Genomic DNA, 25,489 nt, shown 5'->3' with positions numbered 1-25,489 from the left:
ATCAAAAGAGTAGGAAAAATAGTTTAACAATCATATGATTTCAATCAAAATTCACATGAAAGTCTCATTACAGTACTTACAACTTTTTTTTTTGTCAATTTCCTATTGATTTTGGCATTTGCTATTTAACATTCCACGTAAATAGTAGTGATTCCATGTTTGTTGAAGTAGTTGGACCCCCCTTGAGTGTATGAAGATTGTTTCGTGGGAAGTGGGGTGAGGTGGCCTCATTTTGTTTGAAATTGAATTTTTATTCCTCTTTTGTCACATATTGACTCTTGCATTAATTTACATGCATTTTCAATTCTATCCTCTTCATTTGACATTCAAATACCTCATGCAATGGCCAACCACTTCAACTAAGCTGGACCTTGCATTTTGTTTTATCCCGAAGTGACCCCTTTCCTCAATAGTTGTATATTTTTAGGTTTAATTGTTTTCATTGTATAAACACGTCATATCCCTTTGTAGACTTTGTTTTATTTACATACTATATTTTTTGGATTATTTTTCTTGATTTATTTTCTTAAATTTTCATATAAGCTTGAAAAATCCTTTGCAAATGTGAATTCAAAATTTGAAATTGCATGGGATGGTACATTGATAATGACAATTGATCTCTTAGCCTTGTAGCCTTATACTTTTTCAAATGGTAATTGCTAGGTTGTTTTGAAAATAGTAGTATTATAGATAAAATATGGTGTCGCTAAGTGTCAATCCCTATTACCTTAGCTCTTTTCCAATCCCCATTAAATTTCTTATCACATTTCATAAATATTTGTTGAATACCATTGCCCATCCGTTTTTGGGTGAATTGCTAAGGGGAATTTAACTGTAATAGCCATTACTTGTTGAAGGGTTTTTCAAAAAAAAAGGAAATAACCTTAACATTGCTATCTAAAATTATTGTTTTGGGCAATGCATGTAGCATGAAAATCTCTTTAGAAGAACTTTTGCTATATGGGATGTTTTATTTTCTCTATTTCTAAGGAAAGAAATTAGCATTTTAAAGAATTTATCTACCACCGCAAATATGTTGTCTACTTCAGTATGTTGGGTATGCCTAAACTAAAGTTCATGGATTACAAACTTTGTATGGTTTATTAGGAATAGATAAAGCAATGTATTTTTCTTTTTTAATTAGTTGTCTTTGCATGTTTTCATTTAAAAGAAGAGATACTTATCCTATCAACATCTTCTTCAGATATAGCCAATAAAATTTACACTCAACCTAACTTGTGCTCTTTTCCTTGTCTACATGACCTATAAATTCTTCATAGTGCGACTCCATTATCATAAAATCTCTAAGCAAGTTCGAGGAAGTGATTGTTTCTATATAAATATCCATCTCAAATTGCACTTGGACTTGCAAAAGATGTGTTTTTTCTTATTATCATGATATATAAAGTAAAAATTTTAGGGATGTAACTTGTTTGGCTTATTAATTGACACTTTGTTAATTTCAAATATAATTTCTCCTTTAAGTTCGTCCAAAATAGGCTAAGATGATAGATATTATGATTTCTATTTGAACTTAATATGAGGATATCATGTAAATAAATACTAAAAAAATTCTTAATAAATGGTTTTAACACAATTTTCATAATCCCTATATTAGACAAGCCTAAGGACATGAAAAGCCACTTATATGGCCTTTCTGAGGCTTTAAATGTTGTCATCTACTCATCCCCAAATTCAATCCTTATTTGACGAATATCTTATCCTAGACTAATCTTCATAAAATAAGTAGCTCTTGAAATTTGATTTACGTGTCATAAAGCTTAGTTATGGTAACCTATTCACTATTAATATATATTGTCTATGATTCATTTTTCGCAAGGGGCCATACAACTTAGACAACATATTGAAGAAGGCTTTCCTAGGGAGTTCATCAATGTTATCTTCAGTTTGGCATGCTCAAATAGGTTCATCCTATAATTGGGATATTTGGAGATTGTAAACTAGGAACTAGTTATATAAAGTTTTTTGTTGAAATTTTGTTACTCTGAATCATAGCAAAGAACTTAATGCACGTGAATAGCTTTTTTATGATTGGATTTATTTCTCTATGATCTTCGGATTGCAATATGTTTGCTTTCCTACAAAATCGCTAGCCTCTAATTTTTTTTCTTCTTTTTTGATTTATTTCAATTTCTTAATGCCCATTAGAGAGAGAGACACACACACACACACACACACACACACATACACACATAGATAAGCACGCGCGTGCAGACACACACGCCTCCTCTTTTATACAAAAAAAATCTAATAAGATTCATGAGTTTTTTTTTTTTTTTAAATTTTATCTTCTATATTGTATCGAAGAAAGATTAGAGTGTTCTTTTCGGTCATTATTCTTATTCTCTAAGGTTAGGGTTTCCAATTTCAATTTTATCCCTCTTATTAAATTCTCCTTCTATTCATTGTCTTGGCTTTTTGACTTCTTTTTAAAGGAGTCGACTGTGATTAATAGTGAAAATTAGACAAAAGAGAATTTTAGGTTTTTCAAACATTTTATGTTTTAATAAAAAAAAATATCTTAAATGGTCTCAAATTATGAAGGCATTTCTAAACGGAAATGGAAAGATCAAATACTTTGTGGGTATCTTCGGAGCTCAAAGACTAAATGTAATTCGAGAAGAAACTGATTCTATGATCATCATATGGTTGTGGAACATCATGTTTTTGGAGATTAGTAGATCTTTTATATTCTTCTTCACCATAAAAGAGATTTGGGATGCAATTAAACAACTCATTTAAAGATGAAAGATATTGCACTCATCTATGAAATCAAAACAAAGCTTATCTCTATCAAATAAGGTAAATATTTTGTTATTGAATTCCTTGACGCCATGAAAGTTTATTGGCTAGAGTGGAACTAATACTAAGTTATTAAGATGTCTTGTTTTGAGGATACAATGATCCTTAAAAAATTCCTGGAGCAAGAGAGAATCTTGAGTATTTTGCAGGATTCAATAATAAATCCGGCCAAATTCAATCCAAAGTCTAAGCAAAAAAAATACTCCTTTATCTTAATAAAGTATCCTCCCTTATGAGCTAAAGAAGGAAAAATGGTGTGATCAATAGTTTGGCCTTCGAGATATTTGTCAACAATTTTTGAATTCTATGGTAAATAATTGTCATAGAACATTCTCCAAATAATGATAATTTTTTTTTTCAAAGACGATCTCTGGCATGTTTATTGCCAAAAGAAAATGCATATCAATTACAAATGCCAAAAAATTCATGAAAAGCCCCAAAACTATGAAGGAAGTGAAGGGAAAAATAAAAAATAGGTAGGCTTGCCTAGTGGAGCCAAAAATACTTAATTTAGTAGAAATAAACAAATTAAGGAATTTACTCAATGCCTATAATAAAATGATTTTTAATTTTGATGCTCTTAATGCCAATAATAGTTCTTACGTTTCTTGGATTCTAAATTTAAAGGTCACTTACAATATAACAAACCTTGCCAATATATTTTGAGTTTACAAATTCTATCATAACAATATGAAAAGAAAATTTTCATGTGGGTTTTTAACAACTATTGTACGATAGGGAAACGTTTTAATTTCCTTTAACTTAACCCTCAATAATGTAGTACATGTTTCACACATTGCAATTAAGATTTTATCTATCCACAAACTTAACAAATATTACAATTGCAATGTCATTTTTTTTTATTATTGTGTTTTTTAGGATCTCTCTATATGGAAGCTGATTGAGCAAGTCAGAGAAAATAATGAATTCTACTTTCTTAAGAATTGAGATCAATTATCATATTCCTTCACCTCTCACCATCGACATCATTTGGACACGCCATTATAGATTATGGTATATTTTTTTAAAAATCTTCTTGTATGTTTTTTTTTTCATTTTTCATAAATACAAACATTAAAGCCTTTCACTGTGAAACCCTTGAAGTTACTATATCTTATTGTGTGTTCTTTTTTGAAAGTAACAAATAACGCATGATAATTTAGTTCTTATATATTAATCAAATCTTATATTTTAGAACCCTCTAAAATCTTTAATAATTATGTATTTATTAGTTTTACCACTTTTATTGTTGATTATACTCTAATAATATGAGTAGATTTAATTAAATAAAAATTTGATGTTAGCACCATGTTCCCTATATTTACTGCAATAATAATTAATCAATTTAATTCAAATGTCAAATTTTCTTGAACTAATAACGCTCGTTAATTTTTTAATTAAACTTAGCGTCATTCTTTCAAAATCATTGTATTATTTATTGTTCTTTTTGCGTTGAAACTCCCCAATAAAATGGAGTGGCAGTAAGGAAAAATTTTTACTTTTTGAAGGTGTTTCTTCACAACTTAATACCAAAATAGTATTAGAGAGAAACTGTTATAATAGCTATTTATTTAATTAATAGAATATCCTCTAAACTAATTGACTTTAAATTTCTACTAAATTATTTGATTGAACGTTTTCGTACAAAAGGCTATTTAAAGATTCCTCCTAAAAATTTTCAATTCATTGCTTATATGTATTCATAAACAACATAGAGAGAAATTTGATCAAATGCTCTTATGTGCAGATTTTTCGAATATTTTGCCACAAAAATGGTACAAGTGCTATTGATCACCCACAAAAAGATTCCTCACTTCAAAGTATGTTACTTTTTATGAAACTCATAACTTCTTTTCTTTAGCTCATTGATATCGGAGTTAACCCAAAAATAATAGAAAAATAAAATATTATTGCTGAAGTCAAAATAAGGAAATATAATCTCACAAATGGAAATAGAAATAGTAACAAACACGACACATTAGTAGGGTGAATCTCAGGTGATGGTGGCCATTATGGGCTCCGGAAAGATGACAACATGGCGGGGAAGGTATAGGGCTACTGGAAATCAATAATAAGACAACACCAACTTGTTGTACTGTGCGACAAAGAATCGGGAATGGCTGGAACAGTTGAAATCAACAAAAATATGCTCTCTCTGGGTACAGAGATGAGAGGGAATAGCAATGCGTGAGCTTCTGGAGGCGGTAGTAAATGTGGCATGGCAGGTGAACAACAACAATGCGCTGTGGGTGGTGATAGTAAGGGAGGGGAGCGGAAGGTCTTGGACACAACAGTGATAGCGAAGAGGAGGGAGTGGAAGGCAATGGCGGCTATCGGAACTGCAAAAGTTCAACAAAATATGTTGTGCGTGGCGGCTGCAACAGGGATAGATGACAGTGATAACGAAGGAAGGATGTAGAGGGTCGAAAAATCGGAGATAAATATTATCGCGAGAACGAGCTACGGCTTGAGCACCCCTCGATCTCTTAGAAGGAGATCATTACCTCAGACGAACTACAACCGGAGCACCACTCGCCTTTGGATACAATCCTGGAAGGGAAAATCCGGGATGCCGACAGCTGTCCAGAATAGACATTAAAAAACGGAAATTGTAATACTTCAAAATCATATATATATAAGCCCTAGATAACTAGGATTGTATCATCCTACGAAAAGGAGGAGTTAAACCAACGTGGGAGAGCCGGTCAACCCTCCCAAGTCTGAACCGAATCGTTTCAGATGATAGAATCGCAAACAACAGTCTAGCAGTACTGTAAGTAAGGTCACAACATTGTAATACATTGTAGCACACTGTAACAAACGTTGTGTAAATGCTTTCTGGGTACACCCACGTCATTCATCTTCTATGGGAGAATTCATAACTTGATGATAATTTTGATGATATTTTTTATTTTGACATTTATGTAATTTAAAATCCTACAAATACAAATGTTATATTAATTATACCCCTTCAAGTCTATATAAGAAGGAACAAACCAAACAAAGATCTTTAGTAAATATAAGACTCATAACTCTTAATAGTTTACACCACTAAACCCGCTACCGCTCATTCATAACCTAATTTTTAGTACACCTTATTTCATAAATTTTCTTTTTATAATATTTCTAATCAAAATCATCATGAATTTTTTTATTCCACAAATTCTATGTGAGGCACTTGAAAATAGAAATTGGAAGAAAACCATGAGAGAAGAGAAGAATGTCTTAGAAAAAAAAACATATATGAGAAATCCTTGAATTACTAGAAAGAAAAAAATTGACAATTATTTTTCATAGTCAAATACAAAGTAGATGAGAGCCAAGAAAGGTATCAAGCAAGATCAACTATCAAAAAACTTTTGTTCCTTTAGTAAAATATAAATAGTATTCACATATTGATATTTATGGTAGCAAATCATGGTGGCCTATGCAATAATATAATGTAAAAAGTACTTCTTACATGGGACATTGAAGAAGAGGTCTATATGGATCTGTCATTAGGATTTAATAGTTTTAAAAAAAAAGAATAGGATTGAAAAGGAATCTATATGGACTAATACAATCACCAGAAGTTTGATTTGACAGATTTACAAAGGCCATGAAAGGAGCTGAATACAAATAGAGTAAATGAAATCATATATTCTCTTCATAAAGTTGTCTCTTAATGACAAAATTTCAATTTTTATTGTATATCTTGGTGACATGATTGTTATATAAGATGAAAATTAAGACAAAGAAGCTCTTGGGAAAAAAAACTTACCAAAGAATTCAAAATCAATGAGTTAGAAAATTTTAAATACTTCTTGGGAAAAGAAGTAACTTGATTGTGCTCAAATGTGTAGCACATTGGTTGAGAATAAAATAAAAATTTTAAAGGTGTCGGTTCAAACACAAAAAAATCTAAATAAAGGATGTTTCACTCCCAACATAAATGTTGTATAGACCTTTTGAAAATGGCCAAGATGATGGATTGCAAGCCATATAAAAACTCTAACAGAACTAGGACAAAAATTGGGTCTTTATGAAGAAGTAATTAATGTGGATGATAATTTTAAAAGTTAGTAAGGAATGGAATCTACTTATCTCACGCCTATGTTGACATCACATTGACAGTAAGTCTAATCAATTAATTCTTTCACAGACCCAAAGTATCACACCTTCAAGCTGCTTATAAAATTCTATGATATTTTAAATCAAGCCTAGGAAAATGATATTTATACAAAAAATTATGATACCTTACAAATTGAAGGTACACAATTACAGACTATGTTAGATCATCGATGGGTAGATATCTATTTCAGGGTATTTTACATTTTTAGGAGAAAATCTTATAACTTGGAGAAGCAAAAATTAGCATGTCTTTAAAATCAATTGTGGAAGTTGAGTTTAAAGCTACTGCTTAAGAGATATGGGAGTTTCTATCGATCAGATTTAAAAATTAACTGAAAATAATTTATAAAGATATATTATGATATTAAATCGACGATCATTATTACACACAATCATGTATAAGATGGTCATATCAAGCACTTTGGGGTTGATAGACAATAAAAGAAAACATGGAAAGTGGTCTGATTTGTACTCTATCTACTGAAAAGGAATCAACGGGCTAAGATATTCACCAAAGGATTTTGTAGCCCAATATTTAAAAATATGATAGAAAAACCTAGAATGATTATCCAATTTAAGGGGGATTATTGAAATTGTGCTACTCCAATCATATTAAAGAACTTAAGGCACTTGGATCATGGCTTTGTATCACCAGATTTGTTTCTTAATTACTCTCGAATTGCAATATGCGTACTTTTCTATCGGATCGTCGTTGCCCTCCTTTTTTATCTATTCTAATTTTTTTAATATATATATATATATATATATGTATATATATATGTATGTATATATATATATGTACATAGTTGGTGACCGACTGTTCTGTTAGGGTTTTTCCCTATGGAGAAACCCTGATTTGATTCCTTCGTTTTTAATTCATCCTTTCCGTCGTGCTCGACAACGACGAAGTTCTCGTACTCGATGACAAAGGACTTTGCGCTCGTCAATCTCCTCTGCGATCATCGTCTCCTCCTTCACCCCCTACGACGAAGGGCTTTGGCGTCTTCCAGCTTCTGCGATTTCGTCTCCTCCATGCCATCCAGCTTCTGTGTTTCGTGTCTTTTGCTCGACTTTCGTAAAGTTGCGGTTTCTGAGACTGCAGCGATTTCTCATCTGCGGTTCATGTCCTCTGCGCAGCTTCACCCCGACTTCTTCGGCTTGTCATTTTGGCCCTCTGCCCGACTTTGCAGGGCTTCTACTTGCTGTGATGAAGCTTTCTTCTTCTTTGGTGGAACCTGACAAAGCCGTCTTTGCCCACGTGGTGCCTAATCCTCAGGGGGAGACGACAGTTGTCTTCCCCTTAAGTTATAAGGAGTGTCGTGATGGTACAGGTGACCGCCCCTTTATTAAGAATGTAAACAGAAAAAGTGGGAAGACAACATTTTTTTCTCTGAGTTAGAAATTTCAACCATAACTGACAAATTCAAGTTTGCTCTTATTGGAAAATTTCAGTGGGGACACCAGTGGGGAAATTTCAGTGGGGACACCCACCTATGGAAGTTATCAGAAAAAAATTTTGATGATCTCAAATTAGCAGGAAAATAGAAGGTGAGGCTCATGGATGAGAGACATGTATTGATTCAGTTAACCGTGCCTGAAGACTACACTCAGATTTTCTTAAAAAAATACCTTAACATTGTTGGTAAACCAATGAAGCTACTCAAGTGGTCTCCGAATTTTGACTCTAATCATGAACCTCCTACTGTACCGGTATGGTTTAGTCTACCTGGTCTTATTCCATTAGTGCCATATTTGGGGATCCTATGATGCTAGATCTACTCACTTTCAACCTTACCAGACATTCTGTGGCCAAAATACTTTTGGAAAGAGATATTACTTTATATCATGTTACTGAAGTCTGGTTGGACACAACTCATAGACTCATAATAGATATTGGCAACAAATATCATGGAACATAAACCTCCTTATTGTTCTCATTGCAAGATGTTTGGGCATACCATTGATAAATGCCATAAGCTTCATCCTAATTTGAAATCTAAAGATCAAGTGAATGAGGATGAATCTAAGGATATATCTGCTCCACTCAGAGAGAAAATTACTACAATATAGAATTTGGTGTCTGATTATATTTTCCCTGTGGACCCTCCCACTAAAAATACTGTTTCTGCGATCGATGAGAAGTTGGATTGCCCTGCTAAGCAACCTACACTTTTAAACCCTATTGAAAACAGTACTGAATGACCCATATCTACACAGACTGATAATCAGGAGAACCTTGCAGCTCCCCATTCTCAAGAAGTATCAGGGGTAGAGGCGATAACTCTTACCTCACATACATTTAAACCTTTTATGGGCACAATTGTTGGCAATCTTTCTACTGCAGCACTATCACCTCATCCGAATGAGAAACAATCTTCGGATGAGGAATGACAGGTCTACATTTCCAGGAGGAAAAAGAATAATAAACATCTACTTGTGCTAAAAAAATCTAATGGATGTTACTTTGGTTACTTCGGGCAATTGTATGCATCTCACTAATTTGTTAGCTGGTTCATTTCCAGGAACTAGAGGTAGAGGCAGAACTAAACTTGGTCGACCTGATTGATCTTATATGTACCATCTTCTTTTGGGTTTTTAATTTTTTTTTTGGTGTGTGTTGTACCGTGTGAGATGGGTGCCTATATGGGCCCACTCATACAACCTATCTGCACCCTTTTCTCTTTAATATAATTGCTCTTGGGCTTTTATTAATTTATATATATATATATACACACACACACACACACACACACACACACACACACACACACACACACACACACACACACACACACACACACACACACACACACACACACACACACACACACACACACACACACACACACACACACGCACACACCCACACACACGCACACATACATACATTCATCTTAATGAAATTATATTCTCCGCCAAGAATAAGAGATTCATGAAATGAAGGAGGAAACGCAAACTTCGGAGGAGAATCGTAGGAGGATCCCCCGGCTGCGACGCCTGCATAGGTCTTCGCCATAAACGATGAGAGAACGAAGAGGCGAGAAAAGAAGACGAGTACGAAGGAGAAGCCAAAGCCAGAAAACTAAAGGAAAGATCTCACCAGAGTTCGACCATCGAGAGAAGGCACGCCGTCAGCATCTCAAAATCGCCTCCCGAGCGCCAGAGATCCCAAACCCTAGCGGAGCGCCCGAACCATCGAGAGGGAAGTTTGCGCTTTTCCTCTCCGACTTTGAAAACTTCATTCTTGCCTCTGCTTGTGGTTTTCACCTTGTAGGTAATTTCCTATACGAGTTTCCTAAATATGATTTCCTGCTGAACTTATCGGGGGGATGGAAGATTGGTGCTTTTGATAGCAGACATATTCTGATTCAGCTTTCTAACGAAGATGACTACGCTAAACTTTTTGCACGAAGAATAGTTCATTTTGGGGATGTCTGGATGAAAGTCCTTAAATGGACAACTGAATTTGATCCTCGGACTGAGCTTCCTATTATACCAGTTTGGCTTCGGCTTCCTGGTTTAAAGGTGCATTTGTTCAACCATGAAATTTTGTTTTCCATTGCTGCTATGTATGGTAAGTCATTAATGCTAGATTCCCCGACCGTTAACTTAACGTGGTCTTCAATGGCTAGAATTCTGATTGAACGTGATGTTAGCTTACCCTACCTGAGGAGGTTTGGATTGGTTCTAATCATACGGGATATTGGCAACCGGTGATTCTTGAAAAACATGCTCATTACTGCTCTCACTGCAGTATGTTTGAGCATGATCCGACACATTGTTTTCACTTACATCCTGAACTGCGGAAAGCTACTCCAGGTCGTATATCCTCTGTTGACAGAAATCTGCCCATCGAACACCTCTTATTGAACCGGTTGCTGAACAAATTGCTCCTTGCTTGGAGGCAACCAATGCTGCTCATCTTGATGGCGTAGCACACGTGGGCCCTTTGCCCTTTGAGAGGTCTGAAGAGAATGTGGAGCCATTTGCTGCCACACAAAATCTTCTTGAACAGGAAAATATGGTACAACTCCCTAGTGCACTGCCGGGAGATTTACACATTCAGGATTCCCCACAACCATCTACACATCACACTACTATACTTTCTACTACTCCACCTCCTGACCCAATTGCTGTGGCTGCCTTGGCTTTGGAATCCGAATGAACATTTCAAAAATATAGCAAGAAACGAGGTAGAAGGAAATCAGAAGTTCCTAATAAGACAAATTCAAACAATATTGATGTCACTTATCATTCTGAGGGTGAACACTTGCATCTTCCCCCTAGGATTGCTAGGAGGGGGGTGTTATGGGCCAACATGTTTAACATTCTTGTGTGGAACATTAGGGGAGTGGCAGACTCCCACTCCTTTAATCGTTTAAAACATTTAGGTAGGGTTCATAAGTCAGACATTTTTGTTTTTTTGGAGCCGTTTGTGTCGGTTCATAATGAGGATATCATTAAGAAATTCAGAGGTTACATGCACTATAGTAATCAGAATAATAAAATTTGGCTTTTTTGGCAAAAAGATATCACTTTCAACATTATTGATGATAATGTGCAGTATGTTCTAATTCATTATCAGGTGGAGGGTTTTCATGGTTGGGCTACCTTTATCTACGCTAACTCTTTATTACGGGACAAATTACTTTTTTGGCAAAAACTTACTCAAATGGGTGCTTCTATTTCAGATAACTGGTTTGTTGGAGGTGATCTGAATATGATTATGTCACATTCGGAGAGAAGAGGTGGTGCTAATGTTTATACAAACCTTATCAATCGTTTTTGTGAGTATATTGTCGATACTGGCCTCTATGATTTTCTCGGGTCCTCCCTATATCCCTATACTTGGAGGAGGGGTCTTCTTATGCAGAGACTGGATATATTTCTGGGAAACTCCTCTTTTCTGGGCTACTATAATACTATTCATGTCAATTATCTTAATCATACTGCTTCGGATCATAACCCTATTTTGCTTAGCTTGGCTTTCCATTTTAAACCTGCTCGCTCTCACTTTAAATTTCTTAATGTTTTGACTTCTCATCCTACCTTTCTTAATTTTATTAAACAGACTTGGGTTTCGCGGTGGAGTGGCTGCCCTTGGTTTATTTTATGGCAATTACATAAAAATGTGGCTTCTTTCTTAAAGAGTTGGAACCTTGATATTTTTAGCAATGTACATTCCAGGGGTTTGAATGCCCAACATGAGGTGGATGCACTGGAGGCATTGGTGATCGACACTCCTGATCTTGTTGCTAAGTTAGCTCATGCTCATCACTCTCTTGGACTCATGCTCATCACTCTCTTGGTCTCTTGGAGGAAATCACTATTGAGAAAGATTTCCTTAGACAGAAAGCTTGTGACACTCATTTTAGAAATGGTGGCCGAAATACTAAATATTTTCATGCCACTATCAAACATTGTCGGAATATTAATGTCATTCTTAAGATTGTTACCGATGAGGGTGTTGTTCTCACTGATGTTGATCAAATTGGTTCCAATGCTACTGATGTTGATCAAAATTGGTTCCATCTCAATGCCGCTGATCAAACATGCGGTCTCTGATATTCTCTCAAAAATGTTTAATGATCATAGAGATATGGTTTCCTCCCGCTCTTTGTCAGATCCCCCCACTGAGATGAAAATTTTCTCTGCCCTCAAGGATATTCATTCCCAGAAGGCTCCTGGCCCTGACGGTTTCACTTCTGCTTTTTATATTTTTTGCTGGGACATCATAAAAAAAGAGGTGGTACTCGCGATCCAAAGTTTTATTCAGGGAGAAGACCCTGGAAAGTATTTTACTGCCGCTTTGATAGTTCTTATACCTAAATCTAATGATAAAATGCATTGGAAGAATTTCCGTACTATATCGGTCACTTCTGTGGTTTCTAAAATTATTAGCAAATTGATTGTGGCTCGCCTTCAACCTCATCTTCCTTCTCATCTCTCATCATCAATCGGCTTTTATAAAAGACCGTGATATTTCTAACAATATCCTCTTAGCCTAGGAAATTTTACAAGATCTCGATAAAAAATGCAAGGGCGACAACACCTAGTTATCAAATTAGATATCAAGAAGGCCTTTGATACTATTAATTGGGATTTCATCATCAACGTTTTGAAGGCCAGAGGTTTCAATTCCGATTTTTGCATATTGATTTAAAGATGGTTGGCTAACAACCATTACTCCGTGCTTATTAATGTTAATTCTTACAATTTCTTCACTGCTTGTAGAGGCATTAAACAGGGGGACCCTCTTTCCCCTATTATTTTCATTTTAGCCTTTGATTATCTATCTCGAATGCTCAATCATTTCCAGCTGATTCACCCTCACACACAGTTTTCTCATAAGGCCAAAATGGTGGTTTCACCTTGCTTACGCAGATGATGTTATTATGTTTGCTAATGCCTCTAAACTTGCTTTAAAACAATTAATGAGGCTCTTAAATGATTTTCAGAATTGTTCTGGACTAGTATTTAATTGTGACAAGTGCCAAATGTATTTTGGCAAGCACGTCAAACAACATCTTATCCATTGGGGGGTTTCTTATACATGTTATCTTTGCTATATAGCGTGCTACAGAGTATTCCTCTTTATGCTTTGCAGGTGTTTAATCCAAAGAAAAGTGCTATAAATGTCATGAAGTGGCTTTTTAATAAATTCCTTTGGGTGGAGAATGGTGCTAAGAGAAATTGGTGCTCTTGGCAAAGGGTGTGTAAGCCTAAGAAGGCCGGCGGTTTTGGCTTTAAAGCCTTGAAACATACGGTATACGGTTGAAATAAATAATAAATCTTTGCAAACTCTGGTTTAAATTTAGAATGAGCTCATCTCTATGGGTATCTTTGATGCATCAGAAATACTGTGTTTTATCTCACCCTTCCCAGGTTTTGTGGAAGGTTGGTGATTCTCAGATCTGGAAAGCTGCTGTTAATGCTAGGTCTACTGCTAGTGAGTTCATGTTTTGGGACATTGGTGACGTTAACATCTCTTTCTGGAATGATAATTGGGAATTGCCTTCTCTCTCTGAATATTCTCATCCTCCCCATACCAATACCTTTTTTGTTTCGGATTTCTTTTCTCAAGATGGCTGAGATTTCACCAAACTATGTTCTATTGTGGAGGAGTAAAATGCTAAACTTATTTACACTATACCTATTACCCCTTCCCGCAGGGATTTCCCTGTGTGGAAGAGGACCACCTCTCAATCGGTTTGCAAGTTAATCTATGACACTTTACATTCACATCGGGATTGGTTTTGGGGAAAATGGATTTGGCACAAACTTTTAACTCCCTCCATATTCTTTTTCTTCAGGCGTTTTTTCACTTCTTTACTATCTCTTGATGACATTCTTAAGTTGAAAGGCTTTAAATTGGCTTCGAGATGTGCTATGTGAAAAGTTGCGGAGGAAAATTCGAGACATCTTTTGAATGTGCTTTCTCTTTAAATGTTTGAAATATATTGGGCTTTCATTTTGGTATCCCCTGGATCTATAGAGTCATCCTAAGTAATTATTTGTGGCAATGGAAGGCTTTTGATGATAAGGGGTGAGGGTTTCCCTTTCCTTTGCTGGTCCTTTGGTTTATTTGGACTGTGAGAAACAACTTTAAATATAATTCCCCCCCACCTACAACTTCTATGACAGCCTCTTATGTGTTGGCCTATTACACCAAGGCCCTCAGGATCTGTTCCAATGATGTTTCGAACTTTAGGCCCCCCGTTTAATCAGGTGGACTCCCTCTTCTTCCAGATCTGTTAAAAGTGAATGTGGATGGCAGTTGGAACCAATTATATGCTGCGGTTTTGGGCATATTTGGAAATTCTGAGGGTAAGTGTATATGCTACTTTACTTCTCCTGTTGCTGCTAACAACCCCTTAGCCACAGAATGCTGGGGTTTTTTTTTTGCCCTTAACGGTGATAATTGCTTTCAATCTTCATACGATTGAGGTGGAAACTGACTAAAAGATGCTCTATGATATATTGTTGGGTATCTCTCCTCCTCTCTGGGATATTATATGCATTTTTAAACGTATTTATGCTTTAATTTCTGAAAGGCACTTGGAAGTGAGTTGGAGTTTCATCCATAGAGAGGACAACTCCCCTGCTGATTGGTTAACCAGGCAAGCAGGGGATGCGTGCTCTGTTGGCATATCTCCCCCTACTCCCCTCAGACATCTCCTTACTAGGGATAGCCTGAATTTGCCTTATGTTAGATTTTAACATTTGTGCTGCTCGGCTTCATGGCTGGGGGCTCTCGTTTTTGTACTGTGGTTTGCTTTGCACCCTTCCTCTTGCAGATTCTTTATTTTTCTTGGCAGGTTTTAGTTTGTATAATTTTTGGTTTTGTCTTCTTGGCTTTCCTGCTCTCACAGTTTCGCTGGTTCTCTGCTGTTTGGCTTCTCTGCTGAGTCGATTGTCATCCCAATTGGCACTGCTGCTCGCTGGAGTGTTTCCAGAGGATTAGGACTTTCCTGTTGTTTCTTTTTGTGGATTTTCTTTCTCTTTTCCTGTTATTCCCACTACACGGGCACATGTTTACTTATTTTTGGGTTTTGTTTTTTTGGCTTGGGTATACCTGTAATTTTGAAGATTTCTTTTTGCGTGAGTTGTATTGTGGGAAAAGGAACCCCAAGGGGTGTGTTAAATGTATTTTTTGCCTTTTTAGACAGGGATCCTCCCCCCTCCAAATTTTGTACCTTTTTCTTAATATTAACACGTAGGGAGCCACCGATGCTCTTTTCCCAAAAAAAAAAAAAAAAAAAAAAAACATACATACATACATACATACTCTTTTATTACATGAATAATGTTATAAGATGCTTTAGAGTTTTTTTCATTGTATTATTTTCTACAATATTGTATTCCCGTGAAAATTCATTAGCAAGAAATTTGAACAGACATTAGAATACTGAGCTGATAGGTCAAAAGGACCACAACAGGTATGTGGATTTTATTGGAATTAGGTGTCACCCTCTTTAGATGAAAAATGCAGAAAAATGATAGATTGAAATACTCTACAATACTACTCAGCTCTTTCTAATGTAATCTCAAAATTTGGAGAAGCAATGGGTAAATGGTCAATCACATACTTGGACTCTAGCATTAGATAATAAATTGAATATTGAGCTCTTCTTCTGTTGATTTATAGGCTGAATTCTAGAAGTATGCTTTTGAGGAGACGGGGGGATCCTTTTCAAATGGCCTGACATGATAAAGTTTGATTGTCTTATCGTAGTTGAACATACATGTATTTTTAATTTTTTTATGTATGACATTCATATCAATAAGTTAAAAGTCTCTTAACAGTATGAGCTGTCATAATACATCTTTTTTTTATTATCACAACTGCTAATTTTTATGGGCACAATACATCTATTAGTGAGATGGGTGGTTCACCCAACTTACATAAAAAGACTTTGGATGTCATTTTGATTTTATGTTGGCATTTTTTGTTAGTTCATAGGTTAATGGTAAGGGTCTAAAAGAGTCGAGTTATACTCGAGCTTGGCTTGCTTAATCAATGGCAGGTTCAAACTCGAGCTCAAGCTCAACTCGTCAGAATAACAACAGGCTCGAGCTTGATTCATGAGCTAGAGGACCCAAATCGAGGAATTCTTGAGGGGAACTCATTGGAGATGGCATTGATGGAGGTGACTGCTAATAGGGAATTTACGACAGGAGCTCGTTTGGATTTTACAATGGGAGGAGTTTTTGGGAAGTTAAAATGAGTGTTTGTTGCTCGCTAGAGAAGGCATTGATGGGATTGGTCATGATCAAGGGCTCATTGCATTTGCAGAGAAGTTGCAAGGGAGCTCGCTATATTTTTGAGAATGCATCGATATGACCATTGGTTTCTGAAGGAGAGAGATTTGAGAGACTAAAGTTTAAAGTTCCTATATTAAATTATATAAAAGAAATATGAAATAGTCGTTTTCGCTCTTCGGCCATTGAGCTGAGCCTTATCAAGCTCAAACTTGAGCGCACATATTAGTAACACAATCCTTGCACCATTTTAATAGTGCAATGTAGGGGTTTAAAATAATGCTGACTATTTGTTCTTTTTCCAGGCAAATAGTTCCTGACACTTAGCCTTATAGCACCCCCTATTTTAATTTAAATAAATTAATTTTTAATTATTTATTATTTAGTTTTTTTAGTTTTTGTTAAGCTCTCTGTTGTCCTGCAAGTAGGGGCATAAAAAATTAGCCCGACATGCCAACTCAACCCGAACTCGACTCGAAAAATCTTGGATTGGATTGACCCGATTAATTTTCTGGTAGATTTCATGTTAGGAGTTCTAATCCATTTAATTTTGTGGGCCGGGTTCAGGTTGACCCACCAATTCCAAATTGACTCAAAATCTACTAGCCAACTCAAAAAATGATTCTAGATTGACCCAAAATCAACATGAATATTTGTTTTCTTCTGTTAAACAGGTTATTTTGGTCGAGTTTGGGTCCGTTGGTTGAAGGCGGGTTCGAGTTCAGGTTTAGGCTGGACTTTTTGACACGTTTAATATTTGGGTCAGGTTAATTTCAAGTCAATGCCCAAAAGCCTTACATCACATCCAACTTCTCTTATATGTTGATTATTATTATGAATTATAATCCAGTAATTTTAATAAGTTTTAGTTGCAACTTCATAGCAAAGAATAAGAAAATGTATTAGATTGTCTTGAAAACTTAGCATATATGACATATATATTAGTGTTTTGATTTGAAGATATAGCCCTCATTACATATTGAGATTTTCTCTTTAAAGGATATAAATGATGCTAATGAGTCTTTAATAGTAAAATGGATGTTGGGTGGGATGAATATAATGAATTAGTTAGTGGTGAGGAAGATTTGACATAGACTATTGTTGCAAAAGCCATCCATGTTTATGAAAGAAACTACAATTTTAAAAGCAAGCTAAAACTAATGAGAAAAAATTTTATCTATACTCAACATTGTCGTAATTAAATTTAGGGTTGATGAGATTAATGGCGAAGATCATGATTTAGGAGATGATGATGATATATGAAGGAATTGAGATTTTTTTTTTGTATATTTGATGATGATGTGGAGGTTCTCAATTTGACTTATTTAATATCTTAAAAAATATTAGACTTGTAAAAAAATAATATTTTGAATTTTAAATGGCTGTGTTGAGCATTTGCTCTTAAGCATCGCCTCAGTTGTTTTTATTATCAGGGTGTTTTATCTTCAATTTAATAGTCTTTCATATTTAGCTGTATATTTATTCATTATATTTTAATATTTTCCATTATTTTTAAAATAATAAGCATCGTACCATGTGTTGTAAGCATCATACCATGTGTTTTGTGCTATGACTCAACAACGACTATAGTGTGTTAACTGCCATTAACAACTACTTAAATATACAAGGTGTAATTTGAGCTTGAGCTTGAGCTCGCAGCTCGATTCACTTGCAAGCTAGTTAATGTGTTGATCTTTAGCTGGTGTAGCATTTACCCTCTCTTGTGACACCAGAAACATATGATATATTTATTTGAGATGTACTATGTAATAGTCTTAGTTCATGGAGCACTAATGGAGCACTAATTGATGAAGAATTAAGTTTTCTAGTGGACCTCTGTAGAAATATGCGGCAGTTTGTCTTCTTATTGCAGTGATGGGTGTAAATGTCTTGCGTTTCTTAATTAATGGAGCATAATAGAATGCATTCTCAATAGTTTGAGGGTTATGTTATTCTATTGTCTTTCAAATCTTCATATTATGGCCAATATAAACATTATTGACAAGTTTTCAATCAACATCAGTACACCAAGTCCTAGCCACTAAATCCTAAAAAAAGAAAAAAATTCAGGTTTTCAGTGATCTGCATACTTCTTTGCTGAAGTTATCAATTGCCCTTGAAGCATTTTATCATTGTCTTTTAAACAGTATCTTATTATTTCATTCATCTTCACCCAATTTAGATTTAGTCTTTCTTACCTCTCTTCTTTTGCTAATACATTTGGCCCATGAATTTTTGTCGGGCTAATTATTTTCATCTTGTGAAAACTCTCCCTTTGATAATCATACATATTGTATCACTCAAAAAACTCATTTGTATTATTAAATCAATTAAGGAATCCATTTGAGTCAGGGATTCCATCATAACTTGGACTTCCGCAATTTCTTTGGTTGGATTATTGAAGTCTTTCCCAATTCATTGTTGGTTTCACCTTTAAACATATTCTTATTTCCTAGAGGGGATCTAATGGGATGATTTTCTCATGAGGCATTATTTCGAGGGATAGGTAAGGTCTAAAGGCTTATTCTGTAAGCTAAGATTTATTTGACTAAATTAAGCGATCATAATATTGAAAATAGTTTTCATTTTGTCCTCGTATTCATCCAATGTATTTTACACTTGGTCTATCCTAACATTATTGTCATTTGCCTTAGCGCTAAAGTTCTTTACCACATTATAAACACTTAAAATCCAAAGTTGCTGATTTTAGTGGTATGCTGTTAAAGTCTGTTTATCGTGTAGTGAATGCAAATTTGCATGGAATTAAATTTTAATTAAAATGTGAGTATGGTGGTTTTGCTTACTAATTTGCAATGATATGAAAACACATGGTACATATAAATTTAGTTTATTTAGTGGGCGACCAACACAATAATAGCAAAAGCAAATTTAAATACTTAACATTAAAATGGCTAGATTATGTAAATTTTGCTAGGTTTGCAATTGATATGAGTTACTTAGTTAATTGAATAATAAATTGCAGAAGTGAAAGCAATTAATCTGTGATTGGTGGAATGTACAAGCTTCCTTAAATCAGGCCTAACAATTGTCGTCAGTTGTGATATGTTAAAGGCAGTTTGCTTGGTTAAATTTTTAGAGATCATTGTTAAACCTTACGCAAAATTTTTCATGGAATTGCTGATAAACTTAGCAAACCTGATCCTTAAGCATGAATACATGGTTGATTAGATGGAAATAAGCGTAGAAAATGAATAGTTAGCTTTTGCAAAGTGAGAAACCTCCTCATGCAGGTGATTTTTAAAATTTGTTACTTTCTTCTTCATCTAATATCTGCTTTGTTGAACCGCTGATTTTAATCAGCCCAATGGCTTATGCTTGCTATAGGATTTTCTTTCATATCTTAGGAGCCCAGGGGTGTGAGTAATAGGATGTGGCGTGGTGGTGGAGAGGCTAGGGTAAATAAGCAAGTCAAGAGCACCATATAGGACTTTAAAAATTTAGGTTATACAAATGTGGGAACTTTGGACCTTGAAATCACATGGAGAGACTTTGGGGATGTGCATATATGTAATTCAGAGTTTGTGCTAGTTTTTTAGGTGGTTTAAGATAATGAATTATTGACAATGTTCAAACTAGGCCATGCTTGATCTAGTTTTGGCTGATTAGATGTTGGTTTGAATTTCTTCCCCTTTTTAATGGGAGAGAGGTTGCAATGAGTGAAGATTGATAGAGGATGAAGATGAGAATGACAAATTGGTAATTATCATAAGAAAGTTTGACAACAAAAAATAAAACAGTATTTTCAGCAACGAATAATCACTATCAGACACCAAGCACAAGAGGAATAAATGATTTGAACACTTACCTAATTTCAATCAAATTTACATGAAAGTCTTATCACAACAATGATAACATTATTTAAACAATTTTCAATAGGTTTTGTTATTCAAAATTTCAAATTTGCTACAATTAGGGTTGGTTTTATGTTTCTAGGAGTAGTTAGAGCCTAAATGAATGAAGAGGAGGTTGGCCCCTTGGATCATGAGAAGTGCGGTGAGGCGACCTCATGTGTGGTTGAAATTGCTTGTCAAATCCTCCTTGAATGCTCATTTACTTCTGCATTAATTTATATTAATTTCAAGTCAATCTTGTTTGTTTGAATGTCAAAAACCTCTTGCCATAGAGGGCTACTTCAACTAAATTTGACCTTGTATTTTGTCTTCTCCCAAAATGACTCGTTGCCTCTTATTTACTATAGTTGTAACCATTGATGCATGGAATACTCAGCATCCACCTTTGCACCCTTTTGTACCATGTATAATAAGATAACCTCACAACATATGAATATTTAACTATATGTAGAATCTAGAAATAATTTTATTTTCTATGTCTCAAATATTACCCAACACAACATATATATAAAATAACTTAGGGATCCCTCTAAATAGGGAAGAACATAATATACGTGATACAAATAAATGAAACTCGTGTTCGGCTCGTGTTCGGCTCGAAATTGACTCGTTAAAATTAAATTGAAAAAAATAGATGTAATGTGTGGGATTCGAACCTGGACCAAATATATACAAAAGAAGACACTAACCACATTGTCACATGAGGTGTTATGAATTAAACTTAGATATAAATATAAATAATATATTATTATATAAATAATATATTATTATATAAATAATATATGTAATATATTATTATATAAATTTTTTTTTATTTTGAGCTAAAACAAGCCGAACACGAGCGAACAAAGAACTGTTCGTGTTCGACTCGTTTATAATTCGAGCTTTAAAAACTGGTTTGTGTTCGACTCGTTTACTCAACGAATAAGCCGAACAAGAGCTATTCGCGAACAACGAGCTTTTTTGATAGCCCTAGACTCATCCACATACGAAGACTGAGAAATAACCGTATCATCTCGACAGGGGATCCAAGTGCGTCAAAACACATCCGGGCCATAAGGGCAGAAGACAAATTGTCGTATCTCAAACGGGCGACAGCTCATCGGTTTGAGGTTGTCAAAGTGATGCCAATGAAGGAAAAAGAGTAAAAGGGCTCAACAGGGGTAGTCAGAGGAGGGGAAGAGTAATCCTTAGCAAGTAGAGGTATCCGGGTCAGTGTGTCATCCTAAGCCGCTTAGAACCCAAGTCTACCTGGTTGTGAAGGTAGTTAATCCAACCCGTCTTGAAATTCCCGGATAGTAATTCGTGGATTGCGTCATCCACAGGGAATCTCGGTAGCCCTAAGGTCAGAGGAACGAAACTTTATTGTATGACTATCAGTTGAAGCTCCAAGTAATGGGTCTTATATCTGCCAAAGTGGCAAGGGCACCTCAGGGAAAAAAAGAGAAGCGGAGATTCAGATACAAAGTTTGAAACGCTCTAAGAAGAGGTCTTACACCTCGTCTGGATCGGAGAGCCTTTAACACCGTAAGTGTGTTAGATAATCACCTAAGCAAAGCTATGCTGGGTCAGTCGGATCAGTGAAGCGTGGGGGCTTCTCCTCGGGCTATGCAAGCATGATACAATTATCTACCACAATGCTAAGCGTAGAGACTTTATTAAGTATGATTGGGTTATAGCCATGCATGCGATTTATTTTAAAACCGGCCCGAAGACCATGCAAAAAGTAAGACTAATTTTGAAAAATACTAAAAGTTTTAATCCTAAAAGTTTGGATTTTCTTAATCTTTTTTTATTAAGATTTTTAAGTAAAAAGAATTAGAATTTTAGGATCCTTGGTGAGCTTAGATTACTTTTTTCGTGAGGTCTAGATATACAAAAAAAATTAATATAAAACACTCCAAACATGCAATGCACACAAGGAGAAAAATAAAAGGAAGCACTCCAAAAGAATATATAAAATATGTCAAATGCCGCTGGACAGGGAACATAATCCAGGAAAAGACAGTAAAAACGGTCGGACTCCGCATATACTGCCCGATCCTAAGTCTATATAAGAATATAAAATTCAGACTTATGGTACAGGACACAAGGTACCGCTTCTAGTCCCGTCACGTGGTTCAGTGTGTCATCCGCCTCGAAACTCATGCTCGTACCTTATTTCTGATACAGACTCTCCTAGGTCTCTATCAAATACATCGAAAAGAGAAAATAAAGACTCGACCTGCATAAAACAGATATTAGCGAGTCACGCCATTCAACACAAAAAAATGAGCCGTGCCTTATAATTGAGGGAGCTGTGAGGCACCTGCAGACAAAGGGTTAGAAAACATTACTTTCTCCCCCATAATAACACATGTGTGAATGTGTGTATGTAAACACGATACCAGTAGAAGATTGCCCTAATATACTATCACACACAATAAACATGCAAGCACACTAAAAGCAAGAAGGTGACACATAGCTAGCACAAGACAACACAACACATAATAATAGTCAGAGATGTCGAAAAATACTGCTTAGCATCCCAAACCCTAGTCTAACACACAATTTAACAATAAGTGCATTAACCTAATATCTAAGTGCGGGGTAAATTTAGGTGTAGTATGACTTTGATGGGTTCGCCTTGCCGACCTCTTCCTAAGAATCGAAAGGATCTAATAAGTGTCACTCGGGATGAATTTTAGAAAAGTTGGTCTCATATATGACCTAGCTTGCTATGTGCATAGATTTTAAAATACGGTGAATGTTAAGTAGGAAAAAAATATATAAGTTTTATATTTTAGAGTAAGGGCCATTAAATGTGAGCCCTTAACACACAAGGGTGACACGAGTTAGATCTTTTGGAACCTTAGTACACTCATACTCCCGTCGATCCCGACGACTTAACTCGCTTTGCTCGCCGGAATTGACCCGTCAAGCAATGCTCGTTAAGGCATTGCGGCTGACACGGGGTCACTCTCTTAACGAGTTTGGTTCGCTATCCATGCGAACATGCAAATGCAACTGTAAGCAATTAGATCATAGAAGTGATGAGTCTACCGCAGAGCAGTGACTCGGGAAAAGATGATGCCCTTTGCTTTGATGAGGCAGTAGGGGAATTTCTCCTCGGATCATTTGAGGGGATATTCTCCATCACCACTGTGAAATGGGCTTGCCACGAAGCTCCCTCCCAATTTCACGACACCATCCAAGCTTTGCAAAGTGAGCTAGCGGCATGTTCTTTCTCACTTTGCAAAGACTAACTTCTCAATGCCTCCAAGGGGGATTGGTTCATCCAAAGCAAAGAGGAGCAAAGGAGCTCTATCCCATAGGTTTTGTGCTATGGTTCACAATAAATGGATTCACTCGGCTTTCGTAGGGGAGTTGGTCACGCATGTAAAACAACCATATCCTAATGGCTACCTCTAGGAAATAAACGATCCATTACGTAGGCGCGTATCCACGTTGGCGGACACATCCTGTGTGGGCCTACCACAACTAAAACCAAGGGCTAGCTATGAAAATAAGATGCAAAGGGAAAGAGGTCTTACCATCGCGATGTTTGCATGAAGCCCACCGGAGTTTAGGAAGAAGCTCTCCTAAATGGTAGGAGAGAGATTCACAAGTCTTTCTCCACATGTGGGGGAAGCTCTTCTCGCCAGAAAGTTTGCCGGGGCTGGCCGAGATTCGTCGGAGCTCCCTTCCACAAGATAGGATGAAGCTTTCCTAGCCGTCTTCCTTGTCACCTTCGCCGGAGAGGAAGAAGAGCAGCTCACAAGAAAAAGGGTGGGGAAAAATCCAACCTCTAGCTCACCTCTTGAAGAAAACCCTCACCCTCAAAATCTAAGTCTCTAAAGAAGAAGAAGCAATGGGGAAGAAGAGATGGAGGGGAAAGAAGCCCTAACTCACCCAAGGAGATGAAGAAACCCCCCCCCCCCACCACCCCCCCCCCCCCCCCCCTCTAAATTTCCCCCAAGCAGAAATTTCGAGTCTCGTCTTCTCCAAGCAACCAAAATGATCTCCCCTCTCAAAATGAGGAGGGTGGTTAGGTTAAACAGTCCCCTTTGTCCAAACCCAAATGCCCCTAATAGAAGCCTAAGATACTTCTAAAGCAAGGGCAAAAGGGTCCTTTTGCATCACTTCCACGGTTCATCATGAAAAATTTGCAAAAACGGCGGCCTCGGGAGTTTAAACGATGCCAAAACGGTCATTTTTTGCAACCTGTCCCGCGACCGGCGCCTGGGCGACAGACTCTGGATTCTGGCACCTAAGTGCCAATTTTAAGCCCCTAGGCGCTAGGCTCCAGAGAAAAATGGCCCGAATGGCCTGTGTTGGGTGCCTGACACCTGAAAAAATGTTTTGGTGCCAAAATGGAGTCTTAGACCTCCGAGGGCTCACGTTAAATGGTCTGAAAAGATATTTCGGGTGTGTGGGCCCCCGGGGATGACCCTAGGGTGGAGTGCTCGACGAATTCTTTTTGATCCGGTAGTCATGAGAGACCTTATGTAAGTGAAATGTGGTCCCATAACTTCAAAATGAAGCATTAGGTTCATATGTTCACCAAAGAAATGAGTGCCAACAATCGTCCTAAGTCGCGACACGGGTAGGGTGTCTCGAACCCTGATTTTCCCATAGCGCGCGTAAGTGGACTCTGTGGCTTCCTAAGACTACGGGAGGTTCCATATGAGCATATGATGACTTCTAATGATCATATTAAGTACCTACCACGCCTCACATCCCAGATGAGCTCCCTGGAGGAAATTTCCCGGGCAGGGCTGAATTACCACCAAACCTAGCTACTTGCTCTGAACAAGCGCCAAATGGTCCAGGGTGGATGTCTAGACTACCGGACGTTTTGTACGGGCTGTAAATTGTCCTAAATCATTCAGGTAGACTCTCTGCACTCGTGACATCATAAATTGATGCCAACAAAGGACCCC

At 36.4% G+C, this 25,489-nt stretch overlaps 1 protein-coding gene across 1 annotated transcript in view; it reads left to right on the top strand.

Annotated features, from left to right (window-relative positions):
* Positions 1-25,489, top strand: part of LOC110039073 (nuclear speckle RNA-binding protein A-like) — a 55,927-nt gene that overhangs the window by 6,598 nt on the left and 23,840 nt on the right. The window contains exon 3 of the mRNA XM_020744020.1: positions 4,571-4,643. Within this exon, the coding sequence (XP_020599679.1) occupies positions 4,571-4,643 (73 nt within the window). The remainder of the gene's footprint in view (positions 1-4,570; positions 4,644-25,489) is intronic.

The sequence above is a fragment of the Phalaenopsis equestris genome, unplaced genomic scaffold (genome assembly GCF_001263595.1).
Source record: "Phalaenopsis equestris unplaced genomic scaffold, ASM126359v1 Scaffold235074, whole genome shotgun sequence".
In the NCBI taxonomy this organism is placed as follows: domain Eukaryota; kingdom Viridiplantae; phylum Streptophyta; class Magnoliopsida; order Asparagales; family Orchidaceae; genus Phalaenopsis; species Phalaenopsis equestris.
The sequence above is the reverse complement of the archived record's forward strand: the minus strand, read 5'-3'. Positions and strand labels throughout refer to the sequence as shown.